A 15,175-nucleotide genomic window follows, 5' to 3' on the forward strand; every position below is an offset into this window, starting at 1 on the left:
AAACATAACCTCTCACCTGGTTTGCACTTGAAAATACCACTGATTGACACATAAGAAGAAAATAGATTTTAAGGGCTCTTTTATGACTGACCTGATCTCTGGCCAGTGTCAAATCTTGTATAAGCTGCTCATTATCCAGGTAGTGTTTTGCCTTGATGGTATCACAGCGCCTCTGCCACTCCAACTCCAACTGGACTCGTGCCTGTTCTAATGCCGCCTCTCTCTTCAAACCGGCACTCACATCCTGTTTATACCTGACAACACACAAATGGTCATTTAAATATGACAACAACAAAGTTCATAGGTAAAAACTATAGTATGCAAAACAACCCCTTCGAAAAGTAAGTTTTAGATCCAATTATCAGGGAACATATAAGAACAATTTTCAGATTATTGTTAAAACTCCCCTGTGGTTAAATTCTAGTGAATTACAATTTCTTTAGTGTAAAATTTAGCTTTGCTAGACTAATTGTTGTGTACACATTTTTGCCACATTTTACGATTACAAATACATTTGTTGGACAAACAAAATTTTTCTGTGTGCACACTGACATGGAGTATTTTGTATGACTGTAGAGTAGACTATGGCATAGAAGAGGTTTTCTTACAAAATCTGTTGGGGTGCACTCATGTAGAGCATCCTCTCACCTGTTAATCTCCTCCCTTCTCCTCTCCAACTCAGCCCGGAGTTTGTCATTACTGTTCTGTAAGGTGATGAACTCTGTGTTCTTGGCGACCATCTCGTTAGAAGCCTGACTCATGTGTCTCTCCAAGACAGTCTGGCCTCTAGTCATTTCGGTACGAAGCCTTTGGAATACATGCACATAAAATTACACACAGTATTTCAGTGTTTACCTTTGTGCAGCACTATACACTTCTCTCCAAAATTACTGGAAGAGTGAGGCAATTTCCTTTATTTTGCTGTGACTAAAAACATTTGAATCGGACATTGATAAATGAACATGACAAGTTATCAATATTCCGCTTTTATTTTTATGCATTTAAATCTAGATCCAATATACAACTTCGAAGAGAGCACCCGTTTGTTTGAATGCACCCGTTATTCAAATCACCAAAAGTATTTGAGCGTGTGACTGTCAGGTGTGATTTGTTGCCAGGCAACCAGAGAGCTGTCAGGGTGGAAAAACAAAAAGTACAGAGGCTACACCAGAAGATGAAAATCACTCATAAGTAAGAAGAATAGAAAGGCCAGGCTGGAATTGGCTAAAAAGGTAGAGATGAACATGAACATTTTCAAAGTTTTTTGGCTTGATTAGACAAAGATTAAACTGTATCCTAGTGATGGAAATGCTAAAACATCGGAAAAGAAAGAACTCTGCTCATGATCCCAAACATAAAAGCTCATCAGCACTCTTGGTTCCTAAATCTTCATTGATGATGTAACACATTATGGCAGTAGCAAAAAAAAAAAACTCAGAAGTCTACAGAAACATTTTGCCAAGTTAAAGAAAAGTTAAAATCAAACTGATTGTATGACCCTTCATGAGGAAGCAAGATAATTACTCAAAACACACTGACTAACCAACAAACGAATCCATCTGGAGCAAGAAATGGAAGGTTTTAGACTGACCAAGTCAATTTCCAGACTTAAACCCTAGAGCACATGGATTTTAGCTGCTCATGAGGCGACCCAGAGGAGTAAACTCCCAAAACAAGCAAAAACTGAAAGAGGCTGTGGTGAAGCCTAGAAAAGCATAACAAAAGACGAATGCAAGTTCAGTGATGTCAGTGGTACAGGCTTAATGCAGTTATTGCAAGCAAAAAGAAAAAAAAGTTATTGCAAGGAAAGGATGCGCAACAAAATATCTCTCGCTTTATAATCGATTCCAGTTCAAGTTCCAATTATTTTGCTGACCTAAAAATGTGATGTTTCAGTGACAAATAATGCTATTTTTTTAAGTGTTGTATCGGATCCAAGTGCCAAGTGTAAATACCTGGAAGTAAAAGCTATAATGTTGATCTCTGTCTCATTCAACTTTTGATGATCCAAATCCTTTGGGGGAAAGTCTGCTTCCTGTCTTTGTGCAACACTAATTTTGTAATCAAAACTGGATGTGAATTGACTAAAATCAAACGAGTTTATTGTTGGCTGAGCTACATGCTGCAGGTGTGAAACAAGGAACTGCTACAATCTATGTTGGTTTGACATTTCGTTGCACTTCAAATTTAGGTTGCTATATTAGCGCTAAGTGTAAAACCTAGCCAATAAAGGGCACACAGGCTGTATGAGCGAGACCCGAGGTGAGCTGCAGACAGCTCCCCACTAGAACATATCAGAGTACTTATTTTGTATTGTACAATACTACTAAATTTGGGTTATCTTCAATCATCCATCCATCCATCCATTTTCTGAGCCGCTTCTCCTCACTCGGGTCGCGGGCGTGCTGGAGCCTATCCCAGCTGTCATCGGGCAGGAGGCGGGGTACACCCTGAACTGGTTGCCAGCCAATCGCAGGGCACATAGAAACAAACAACCATTCGCACTCACAGTCATGCCTACGGGCAATTTAGAGTCTCCAATTAATGCATGTTTTTGGGATGTGGGAGGAAACCGGAGTGCCCGGAGAAAACCCACGCAGGCACGGGGAGAACATGCAAACTCCACACAGGCGGGGACGGGGATTGAACCCCGCTCCTCAGAACTGTGAGGCTGACGCTCTAACCAGTCGGCCACCGTGCCGCCTATCTTCAATCAGGTGTTATCAATTAACTTAGAGGTTCAACAAAATATATGATCATGATCGTTGTTTTTCAACTAGAATATTAAATAACCAAACAACGACAGTGACCTGAAAAAGTATTGGCCCCCCTTCTCAAATTCTTAGATTTTTGCAGTTTCCCTACTTTAATGTTTAAGATAATCAAACAAATTTAAATATCAGACAGACATAACCCAAGAGAACTTAAAATGCTGTTTTTAAATGGTGATTCCATTTATTAAGGGGGGGAAATCAATAACCTGGCCCTGGGTGAAAAAGTAATTACCCCCATTGTTAAATCATGAATTAATTGTGGCTAATCCCAATGTTTGGTTCATTTTCACTGATCAAACCCAAAGCCAAATTACCTCCAGAGCTGTTTAATCAAGAAATCACTTAAACAGAATCTGTCCCAAAATCAAGTCAGACAAAAGATCTAAAAAAGCTGCAAAAAAATGACACAATCCAAAGAAATTTCAGAACTGTCGACAAATAAAGTAATTGACATCTTTCAGTCTGGAAAGGATTACAAAAGCCATTTCAATGCTTTAAGATTTCAGCAAACCATAGAGAGAGCCATTATCCCCACATGAAGAAAACATGGAACAGTGGTGGCTGGCCTACAATGATTACCCCAAGAGAACAGCAATGGCTCATCCGAGAGGCCATAAAAAGAACTCAGGACAACTTCTAAACAACTGCAGACCTCCCTTGCCTCAGTTAAGGTCAGTATTCATGACACAAAAATAAGGAAGAGACTGGGCAAAAATGGCATCCATGGCAGCGTTCCAAGGTGAAAACCACTGCTGACCAAAAAGAACATAAAGGCTCGTCTTACTTTTGCAAAAAAATTGAATGGTTCCCAAGACTTTGAGAAACTATTATATGGACTGACCAGATAAAAGTTGAGCTTTTTGGAAGGTGTGTGTCTTGTTACATCTGGTGTGAATGTAGCACAGCATTTCAGGAAAAAAAAAAAAAACACCAACAGCCAAACATGGTGGTGGAAGTGTGATGGTCTTGGGCTGCTTTTCTCCTTCAGGACCTGGCCAATTTGCTGTGATTGATGGAAACATGAATTCTGCTCCTAAAGGTGAATGTTCAGCCATCAGTTAATGTCCCCAAGCTGAAGCCCACTTGGTTCTGTAGCAGGATAGCGATCTAAAACACACCAGCAAGTCAACTTCTGAATGGCTTAGAAAAACAAAATGAAGGTTTTGGAGTGGCATAGTCAAAGTCCAGACTTGAATCCAATTGTAATGGCATGACCTTAAAAAGGCCGTTCATGCTTGAAAAGCCTCTGTTTTTGCTGAATTTAAACAATTCTGCAAGGAAGAGTGAACCAAAATATCTCCACAGAGATGTGAAAGACTCATTGCCAGTGAAAGAAAATGTCTGATTTCAGTTGTTGCTGCTGAGGATGGCCCAGCCAGTTATTAGGTTAGGGGGCCATTACTCCTTTTTCACACGGCGAGGAAACTTTGAATAGTCTCTGATATTTACATTTGTTTGATGATCTTAAACATTAAAGAGGGGAAACTATGCAAAAAATATAAGAATTTGAGAAGGGGACCAATACTTTCTCACAGCTCTGTAACCTTGCTTCATCCATTTTTTTTTCAATGTAAAATTCATTTCTTTTGAAGATAAAAAAATAACACTGAATAGTAGCTGCTAGTATAGCAACACAAATATACATGTGTCTCACCTCTTTATTGTATCATCTTTCTCCTCCAAGACCATCTCCATGTCTTTTTGTGCTAAGCGAGCTTTCGCAGACTGGATCGCCATCTCATCCTGCAGTTTGATGTTGTGTTTTTCTGCTCTCTTTAACTGCTCTTTGTGGGCCTGACACTGAGACTCCAGCTGATCATCCTTCTCTTTCAGAACCTGGGCCATGTCCTCATGTCTTGACAGGCATGGACAAACATCATTTTATACATACAAATATTTCAACAGTCTGTAATGGGAGTGGCATTAGGGTCATACGTCTTTTAAGACCACTATTGGTGACATGAGAGTCTAACAACACTGAATGTTATCATTTTCGTAAAAGTGGAATATTTAAAAATATTTTAGCAAAGACCTTTTCCTTCCTGGTTGGGACAAATGAACTAGTGTCTCAGCTCGTGATGACTCACTTCTTATTGTGGTCATCTTTCTGCTTTTTCAGTTTGTTCTCCATCCATTTCAACTTGTCCTCAAGTTCCTTTATCCTGAGACATGACAGTGAAAACAAAAAAGATATATGTCGAAGACTCAGTGGTGATCTTATTAGGGGGAAGTTGGGCCACAAGATCAACCAAATGCTGGGGTAAAAATAGCTTGTGATATTGTTTTGCCAATATTTGTATTTCATACAAATTAGCAATTTAACTACAAATTTCAAAAAGTATGTAGTGCCTTCCTCCATTTGTAGTACTGTACTTCCCTAGCTTGACACTGTATCACCTCTTAAACCAAGTTTCCAAGGAAATGGTATTTATGACAATATTTTTATTGCCCATGCGGTAATAAATTATGGAGGAACCTCGACCCCCATTAATTGTTCATATCAAAAGGCCCATTAAAAAAACATGCAACAAAGTGCAATACCTGACCTCCTTGACAGCAGTGGCTTCATTTTTTAAATCAGCCTTACGCTGTAGCTGGGTTTGTAATTGCTTACAAAGCTCCTCAGATGCTTTGAGTGCCTGTGTTGCTTGCATTCGAGCCTGGCTCTGGACTTCACACTCTTTAGACAGCAGCTTAATCTGAAAAAGCAGAAATACACAAACATGTCAACAAAGGGTGGTGACAACATTCTTTGTCAAGATATGTTCAACCTTTCTAGACCTTGAGATCACTGGACAGCAGCACTGCATGCATTTCATCAAGTTTTAAATTGAACTCATGTTCTTGTTGTCTGTGCTCTTTGTCCCAAGTTGCTGTCAACTCCTGAGAAAGAGGGTGAGAGAGAGAGAGAGAGAGAGAGAGAGAGTGAGAGAGAGAGAGAGAGAGAGCGATCTGAATTCAATAAAATTTCATTTAAATTGACTATGGAAATTCTCATATCACGTGTTTAGATAATACCGTAATTTCTTGTTTATAATGCGCACCCTCAAAGTTGACCTCAAAATTCTGGAAAACCATTCTACCTATGCATTTTTACAATGCATGGTTTTGCTTCTACCCATATGATCAAAACGAAGTATTATCTGTATTTTGTTAGTTTTTTCAAATAATTATTCTGAAGTTAAGCACTATATTTGATCACATAATACTTTCTTTTTATTTACTTGCTCTTTTTTTGAAATTCCCAGCCATACTTTTATTTAGCAAATGAGAAGACACACAGTTGTGCTCAAATGTTTGATTATCCAGGCAGAATTTGTAAGATGTGTACAATTCTTTTAAGAAAACATGAACGACCAGGCGAAACACATTAAATTTTATTTTAATGGGATTCAAATTAAACTGTCAAGCATTTCAGAAAAGCATTATCATTAAACAAAACATAACCATAAAGAAATTAACGATGGTTGTTGTTCAGTCATCAGTCGTATTTAAAAAAATAAATAAAAAATAAATAAAAATAAATAAAAAAACGTCACAAATTCTGCCTGGGTATGTAAACTTATGACCACAATTGTACATATATGCAGTCATATGTACCCCTGTCATACTAGAATGAAAGTGTACACCTTTTTCATAACCTTGGGGGGCGGTGGCATAGTGGAATGAAAGTGTACAGCTTTTTCATAACCTCTAGATGGCGGCATACATTTATAAAATGGGAAAGTTTAATTTCTCCTACACCTATGTATAATGCGCACTATTGACTTTTGACAAGTTTTGGGGGGTAAAAAAATGTGCATTATACACGAGAAATTACGGTAATTCAATAAAGTGGGTTAGTTTTGGAAGTTTTAAAATGTAGTTATTATTATTATTATCATATTCATTATTCCTACTACTTCTTACAACTTATTTTTATTGGCTACAGTTAATATGGTGAGGATGATTGTAAATCATATTTTGATGAGTGTCAGGTTAACACCAGAATCCTTTGACTCATAAATGCGAACATGAGCGTACGAAACCCGACAATACTCACAACTGGGATCAAGTCTGAGCGATACACTGCAACACACACATCTATGCACTTAAACATATAGTATACATAAAGAAGCCAATGGATTATTTCTGAAGGTTTGGTAGTTATTTCAGTCTTGTACATTGTGGCTTTAACATGAGGAAGAGTTGTGTCCACATTGTTGGTCACATTGTATGATTCGAGTTTTACTTGTAGAGGTCAAGATAATGTAACCACGCCACTGAAAAGACTAAGATTATGGTACAGCAAATTAAGACATCCAGATTCAAATACATTTGAAGAGCATAAATGAAAAAAAGCTGTAAAGTAGTTAAATGAAACTCTAATTGTGTTTTTACCTGTTTCTGGCGCATGAACTCTACTTCCATCTCATGTACCCTGTGCTGCACCTCCAACTTCATACGCTCGTTCGCTTCCATTTGCTTTTGAATTGTACCTGTCATAGAGCTTTCATCCAGCCACACAAAAACACACAAATACAGAGGTGCTGGAAATAAAAATTGTATGATTTGATGAATGATTTGATTATGTTTACTCAATCACATACAGGAGACAGTGTGCCTGAGAAAGTAAATCATAATATTAAAGTGATGATGAGATGTAAGTAGTCCAACAGTTGCTGTTGGTGTATAAAACAACTTTTTTTAACCAGAGATAACACGGCCAGGCGACACGGTGACCGGTGGTTAGCACATCTGCCTCACAGTGCTGAGGACTCTGGTTCAAATACGGCCTCCCCGTGTGGAGATAGGATGTTCTCCCCGTGCCTGCGTGGGGTTCCTCCCACATCCCAAAAACATGCATGGTAGGTTAATTGAAGACTCTAAATTGCACATAGGTGTGAATGGTTGTTTGTTTATACAGTGGGGCAGAAAATTATTTAGTCAGCCAACAATTGTGCAAGTTCTCCCACTTAAAAAGATGAGAGAGGCCTGTAATTTTCATCATCGGAATGCCTCACCTATGAGAGACAAAATAAAAACAATTTTTTTTTAAAAATCCAGTAAATCACATTGTCTGATTTTTAAAGAATGTATTAGGAAATTATGGTGGAAAATAAGTATTTGGTCACCTATAAACAAGCAAGATTTCTGGCTCTGACATACCTGTAACTTCTTTAACAGGCTCCTCTGTCCTCCACTCGTTACCTGTATTAATGGCACCCGTTTGAACTCATCAGTATAAAAGACACCTTTCCATAACTTCAAACAGTCACACGGCACACTCCAAACTCCACTTTGGCCAAGACCAAAGAGCTGTCAATGGACACCAGATACAAAATTGTAGACCTGGACCAAGCTGGGAAGACTGAATCTGCAATAGGTAAGCAGCTTGGTGTGAAGAAATCAAGTGTGGGAGCAATTATTAGAAAATGGAAGACATACAAGACCACTGATAATCTCCCTTGATCTGGGGCTCCACGCAAGATCGCACCCCATGGGTTCAAAAGGATCACAAGAACGGTGAGCAAAAATCCCAGAACCACACGGGGGGACCTAGTGAATGACCTGCAGAGAGCTGGGACCAAAGTAACAAACGTTGCCATCAGTAACACACTACGCCGCCAGGGACTCAAATCCTGCAGTGCCAGAAGTGTCCCCCTGCTTAAGCCAGTACATGTCCAGGCCCATCTGAAGTTTGCTAGAGAGCATTTGGATGATACAGAAGAGGATTGGGAGAATGTCATATGGTCAGATGAAACCAAAATAGAACATTTTGATAAAAACTCAACTTGTCGTGTTTGAAGGAGAAAGAATGCTGAGTTGAATCTAAAGAACACCATACCTTCTGTGAAGCATGGGGATGAAAACATCATGCTTTGGGGCTGTTTTTCTGCAAAGGGACCAGGACGACTGATCCGTGGAAAGGAAAGAATGAATTGGGCCATGTATCATGAGATTTTGAGTGAAAGCCTCCTTCCATCAGCAAGGGCATTGAAGATGAAATATGGCTGGGTTTTTCAGCATGACAATGATCCCAAAAACACCGCCTGGGCAATGAAGGAGTGGCTTCCTAAGAAGCATTTCAAGGTCCTGGAGTGGCCTAGCCAGTCTCCAGAGCTCAACCCCATAGAAAATCTTTGGAGAGAGTTCAACGTCTGTGTTGCCCAGCGACAGCCCCAAAACATCACTGCTCTTGAGGAGCTCTGCATGGAGGAATGGGTCAAAATACCAGCAAAATACCGTGCTGCACTATTTGCATATACTGGCCACTCATGCCAGAGTAGCATCTGCTCCATTTGCACACTGATTGAGGAGTATCTGTAACATTTGCACAACCAACATTGTCCCAGATTATCGCACTACTCGTCACTTTAAACCGCATACACTCCTTGATGTCTCAGCGCCGTTTGCACAACGGTCATTGCACCGGACTATTGCGATATTAGTCATTCGAACTACTCTAAGTGCTAGAGGACTCTGCATCTTTTTGCACAACTGTTTTTTGTCAATGTCTTTATGTCTCCAAAGTGTTCTGTAAATTGACTGTCTGTTGTACTAGAGCGGCTCCAACTACCGGAGACAAATTCCTTGTGTGTTTTGGACATACTTGGCAAATAAAGATGATTCTGATTCTGAATAAACTGAACAGAAGCTTCCAAAGACACATCATCATTGCGTTTTGACAAATTGTTTAAAGGCAGTGTTCTTACTGTATGTAAATGTCTGACATTGAAGAAAGTAATGAAATATTGCCCCCCAAAACAAAACAAAACAAAAACATTTGGGCATTAAGCAAACATCAGTAATTTATTTGGGGTGTTTCAAAAGTCACTCATGGTTTTGTATCGTTTATTGAAAATTAAATTGAAACAAAGTGGATGAAATTCACACGATAAAACGTATATTAACTAAGAAGATTTGTGGTACTGGCGGCACGGTGGACGACTTTATATTTTAGCCATCTGTTGAAAACAGCGGCGGCACGGTGAAAGACTCGTTAGAGCGTCAGCCTCACAGTTCTGAGGAGGGGGGTTCAATCCCCGGCCCCGCCTGTGTGGAGTTTGCATGTTCTCCCCGTGCCTGCGTGGGTTTTCTCCGGGCACTCTGGTTTCCTCCCACATCCCAAAAACATGCATTAATTGGGGACTCTAAATTGCCCGTAGGTGTGAATGTGAGTGCAAATGTTGTTTGTTTGTATGTGCCCTGCGATTGGCTGGCAACCAGTTCAGGGTGTACCCCGCCTCCTGCCCGATGATAGCTGGGATAGGCTCCAGCACGCCCGCGACCCGAGTGAGGAGAAGCGGCTCAGAAAATTGATGGATGGATGGATGGATGGATGGATTTGTGGTACTATATTTGTTTTGGAATGTTCATCCCTAAGTCAGTGGTACGCCATGACATGTGCACCACCTTTTTTGTAGCAATCAAACCACCATTTTCACACATGCCTGACCAACATCTGACAACATTTCAGGAGTCACTGAAGCACATGCATTTCTCATGCGTTGGCAGATCCTGAGGCCTACGTCGTACTCTGTGCCCCCAAACTGTCAGCTGTAGCTAACATGCAGCAAGTCATTTTCCAACAAGATGGCACATTATTCGCGTGAGGTTCGTACGTTCCTGGATGAGCAGTTCCCGGATCAGCAGATTGTTTGCCGCGCTCCCGTGGAATGGGCTCTCCATTCACCTGATCTCACACCATGTTATTTTTTTTCATTTTGACGTTACATCAAGTCGAAAGACTAATGAACAAGGCCTTAGGATTTCACAACACTTGAAGAACACATGAGAAATGCATGTGCTTCAGTGACTCCCAAAATGTTGTCAGATGTTGGTCAGGCATGCGTGAAACGGTGGCTTGATTGCTACAAAAAAGGTGGTGCACACTTTGAGGTGTACCACTGACTTATGGATGAACATTCGAAATCAAACCACAAATATTCTCAGTTAATGTAGGTTTTACCTGTGAATTTCATCCACTTTGTTTCAATTAAATTTTCAATGAACAATACAAAACCATTAGTGACTTTTGAAACACCCTGTATAGGCAAATGTTCAAATCTAAAAATGTGTTATAATGTAATGTGACGTATTGCTGAATGCTGCTATCAGAATTAGAATCAGAATCTTTATTCACTTATTTCACAAGGATGTCTTTAAATGTTTTTCCTCCTCCAGACTCACTGTCTGAGCTCGTCCAGTTGCAGCCTTTGTTGAGCAGCTTTGTTCTCGCTGATACGTTGCTCCTCCTGTCTTGCCTCGGCATCTTTGGCTTGCTTCTCCTCAAGCACAGCAACCTGGATACGGAGGCGGCTCAGCTCCTCCTGTCTGTAAATGACAGCAGTTTTTCTGAATTCCAATTCCAATGAAGTTGGGACGTTGTGTTAAACATAAATAAAAACAGAATACAATGATTTGCAAATCATGTCAACCTATATTTAATTAAATACACTACAAAGACAAGATATTTAATGTTCAAACCGATAAACTTTAATGTTTTTAGCAAATAATCATTAACTTAGAATTTTATGGCTGCAACACGTTCCAAAAAAGCTGGGACTGGGTCATGTTTACCACTGTGTTACATCACCTTTTCTTTTAACAACATTCAATAAACGTTTGAATTATTTCCCCATTCTTGCTTGATGTACAGCCTTAGGTGTTCAACAGTCCGGTGTCTCCGTTGTCATATTTTACGCTTCGTAATGCGCCACACATTTTGGATGGGAGACAAGTCTGGACTGCAGGCAGGCCAGTCTGGTACCCGCACTCTTTTACTACAAAGGCACGCTGTTGTTAACACGTGCAAAATGTGGTTTGGCATTGTCTTGCTGAAATAAGCAGGGGTGTCCATGAAAAACCCATTGCTTGGATGGCAGCATGTTTCTCCAAAACCTGTATGTACCTTTCAGCATTAATGGTGCCTTCACAGATGTGTAAGTTACACATGCCATTGGCACTAATGCAGCCCCATACCATCACAGATGCTGGCTTTTGAACTTTGCCTCTATAACAGTCCGGATGGTTCTTTTCCTCTTTGGCCCGGAGGACACGACGTCCACAATTTCCAAAAACAATTTGAAATGTGGACTCCTCGGACCACAGAACACTTTTCCACTTTGCAGCAGTCCATCTTAGATGAGCTCGGGCCCAGAGAAGCCGGCGGCGTTTCTGGGTGCTGTTGATAAATGGCTTTTGCGTTGCATAGTAGAGTTTCAAGTTGCACTTACGGATGTAGCGCTGAACTGTATTTACTGACATTGGTTTTCTGACGTGTTCCTGAGCCCATGTGGTGATATCCTTTACACATTGATGTCGGTTTTTGATGCAGTGCCGCCTGAGGGATTGAAGGTCACGGGCATTCAATGTTGGTTTTCGGCCTTGCCGCTTACATGCAGTGATTTCTCCAGATTCTCTGAACCTTTTGATGATATTATGGACCGTAAATGATGAAATCCCTAAATTCCTTGCAAGTGTACGTTGAGGAACATTGTCCTTAAACGGTTCGACTATTTTCTCACGCACTTGTTCCCAAAGAGGTGAACCTCGCCCCATCTTTGCTTGTGAAGGACTGAGCAATTAAGGGAAGCTCCTTTTATACCCAATCATGGCACCCACCTGTTCCCAATTAGCCTGTTCACCGTTGGGATGTTCCAAACAGGTGTTTGATGAGTATTCCTCAACTTTCTCAGTCTTTTTTTCCACCTGTCCCAGCTGTTTTGGAACGTGTTGCAGCCATAAAATTCTAAATGAATGATTATTTGCTAAAAGCAATAAAGTTTATCAGTTTGAACATTAAATATATTGTCTTTGTAGTATATTCAATTAAATATAGGTTGAACATGATTTGCAAATCATTGTATTCTGTTTTTATTTATGTTTAAAACAACGTCCCAACTTCATTGGAATTGGGGTTGTAGTTAAGAACTGTCTGCTCGGACCATTCCTGTCGTCACTGTTCCTTTGCTAGTATATACTGTAATATAATGCACAACACACACTGCCGTATTTCATCGACACAATATGAAATCGTCAAATGAACAAAGACCCTGAAAGTCAAACACTAACCCTTTCTGAGATGCTGGGTGGCTTCCAAGTTGTTAACATTTCAAAATAACTTTTCCAGCAGAAAATTATGTACAGTCAAGGAATGAGTTCCAGGCTAAATAGAGACGTTAACAAGAGTAAAATAAAACTGAAATAGAGAAAAACCACTAAGCCTTTGACGACAACGAATTTGTATTGAAGACGCAACAGCGAAGCGCTTCTATCGTCATTTACATGCTATTAGCCATCATGTTAACATCTGCTTGGTAAAACATTTTACTGAGCAACCAGACCCTTTGTTACACCAAAACAAGTTAAATTTCTAATTCCATGATCATCATCAATCATATGTATCTGCTTTGCCATCAGTGGTACCCTTCTGTGTTAGTATCATCACACATGATGATGGTTTGAACTCCATGTTTTCTTTGACTTTTGAGCCATATGCTTTGAAAGGAAATTTTGGCTGAATTCCATCATTGCTCAACCTTTAGATTGTTTTATTTTGGAGTACATTTCCCAAACTAAGAAATGTGTTATCCAAACACTATAGAAGAACTGCAGTGGAAAAATAAAAATGTTACCTAGGTTTTATATCTCTTCCTTTTAACCCCTATCACAGTTTCCTTCTTGTATCTAAATGTTTCCATATCGCAACATAACAATCTGTATCCTGGTACATTAGTTCAAGACCAATGGTTAGTCTTTAATCTTGTGGTATGACAACATTAATAAACTACCACCTCATCTGTGAAACAATTTGCTTTCAAAAGCGAGTGAGGTGTTATTGCAGAGGTAATTGCCCTTAATGATATACTACAGGAAGTGGTTAACCGCTAAAACACACAATTAAGGTATTTGAAAGATATTGTTTAATCCACCTCAGCCAAGAAAAACTTAATATTATAAAAGCTAGATTTCCGATGCAGCTTTAGATGTTGATTTTATTATAATATTGTTAAAGGAATGTCACGCAAAATGTAGCTGTGATAAACATGGACCAAAGGAGTTATTGTTCTACCTGTTCTGCTCTGCATTCACAGCCCTGGAAGTGATGACATCATATCGCTGCAGCTCTTTCTCTCGTTCATCCAGGATGGACAGATTGTACTGGAAGTCCTCTTTCAGCTTCTTGTACTGATGTCTCAGGAAACACAGTACCAATAAACAATTGATAAGGTTATCCTACATACAGCATCGTGTGAGAAACTCAAGAGATTTCATGGTGTCCATCCATTCTTTTTTCTATACACCGCTTAACCTCACAAGGGTCGTGAGGGAGCTGGAGCCTATCCCAGCTGACTTCAGGCGAGAAGTGCGGTAAACCACCAACAACCATTCACACTCAAATTCACCCCAATTTAGTCTTCAATTAACCTAAGAAGCACATTTGGAGAATTTCGGAGGAAGCCGCTGTACCCGGAGAAAACCCACGCAAGGAAGGGAGGACAAGCAAACTCCACACAGGAGCCAGGAATCGAACCACTCAGAACTGTGAGGCATATGTGCTAGCCACTCACCACAGCTAGATTGCATGATGTACGACAAAATAACAAAAAAAGGGTTTGTGGAGCGGTCTCACTTGGCTGTGTGAGGACTGCTGAAAAAGTCCAAACTACAAACTGATCTCAGTGTTAATAAAAGTAAACAAAGAAATAAGTTATTCCCTTGTCCCACCCTAAAGAAGTGTTTTTCTGTAATCATGCAAAAATTATATCGTGGTATTGTTAGTAGAACAAACAATGGAGGTGGCTGCAATTAAATTTGTAGTCTTTGTAGCATTGAAAAAGGAAATTTTTAACAGTGATACAGTGGGTACGGAAAGTATTCAGACCCCTTAAATTTGTCACTCTTTTTTATATTTTAGCCATCTGCTAAAAACAGCGGCGGCACGGTGTACGACTGGTTAGAGCGTCAGCCTCACAGTTCTGAGGACCCGGGTTCAATCCCCGGCCCCGCCTGTGTGGAGTTTGCATGTTCTCCCCGTGCCTGCGTGGGTTTTCTCCGGGCAGTCTGGTTTCTTCCCACATCCCAAAAACATGCATTAATTGGAGACTCTAAATTGCCCGTAGGTGCGAATGTGAGTGCGAATGGTCGTTTGTTTGTATGTGCCCTGTGATTGGCTGGCAACCAGTTCAGGGTGTACCCCGCCTCCTCCCCGATGACAGCTGGGATAGGCTCCAGCACGCCCGCGACCCTAGTGAGGAGAAGCGGCTCAGAAAATGGATGGATGGATGCTAAAAACATTTAAGTTCATTTTTTCCTCATTAATATACACACAGCACCCCATATTGACAATAAAAAAAACTGAATTGTTGAAATTTTTGCTGATTTATTAAAAAAGAAAAACTGAAATATCACACAGC

The 15,175-nt window shown here is 40.1% G+C and overlaps 1 protein-coding gene across 16 annotated transcripts in view; it reads right to left on the reverse strand.

Annotated features, from left to right (window-relative positions):
• ccdc57 (coiled-coil domain containing 57) overlaps positions 1-15,175 on the reverse strand; it is a 36,725-nt gene that overhangs the window by 16,600 nt on the left and 4,950 nt on the right. For 13 of the 16 annotated variants that reach the window (XR_009785759.1, XM_061757042.1, XM_061757041.1 and 10 more), the window contains 9 exons: positions 13,831-13,953; positions 10,947-11,090; positions 7,155-7,263; positions 5,556-5,657; positions 5,316-5,473; positions 4,862-4,936; positions 4,429-4,629; positions 649-807; positions 92-254 (listed from right to left, as the gene is read on the reverse strand). Coding sequence is in view for 15 of the 16 variants with exons in the window: in XM_061757042.1 (XP_061613026.1) it covers positions 92-254; positions 649-807; positions 4,429-4,629; positions 4,862-4,936; positions 5,316-5,473; positions 5,556-5,657; positions 7,155-7,263; positions 10,947-11,090; positions 13,831-13,953 (1,234 nt within the window). In the remaining variant the exon portion in view is untranslated. Of the gene's footprint in view, positions 1-91; positions 255-648; positions 808-4,428; positions 4,630-4,861; positions 4,937-5,315; positions 5,474-5,555; positions 5,658-7,154; positions 8,131-8,201; positions 8,335-10,946; positions 11,091-13,830; positions 15,140-15,175 lie in introns of those variants that run through there. The other 3 variants (XM_061757050.1, XM_061757051.1, XM_061757052.1) reach the window with 2 other exon arrangements.

Source organism: Phyllopteryx taeniolatus, chromosome 19 (assembly GCF_024500385.1).
Source record: "Phyllopteryx taeniolatus isolate TA_2022b chromosome 19, UOR_Ptae_1.2, whole genome shotgun sequence".
Taxonomy (NCBI): Eukaryota; Metazoa; Chordata; class Actinopteri; order Syngnathiformes; family Syngnathidae; genus Phyllopteryx; species Phyllopteryx taeniolatus.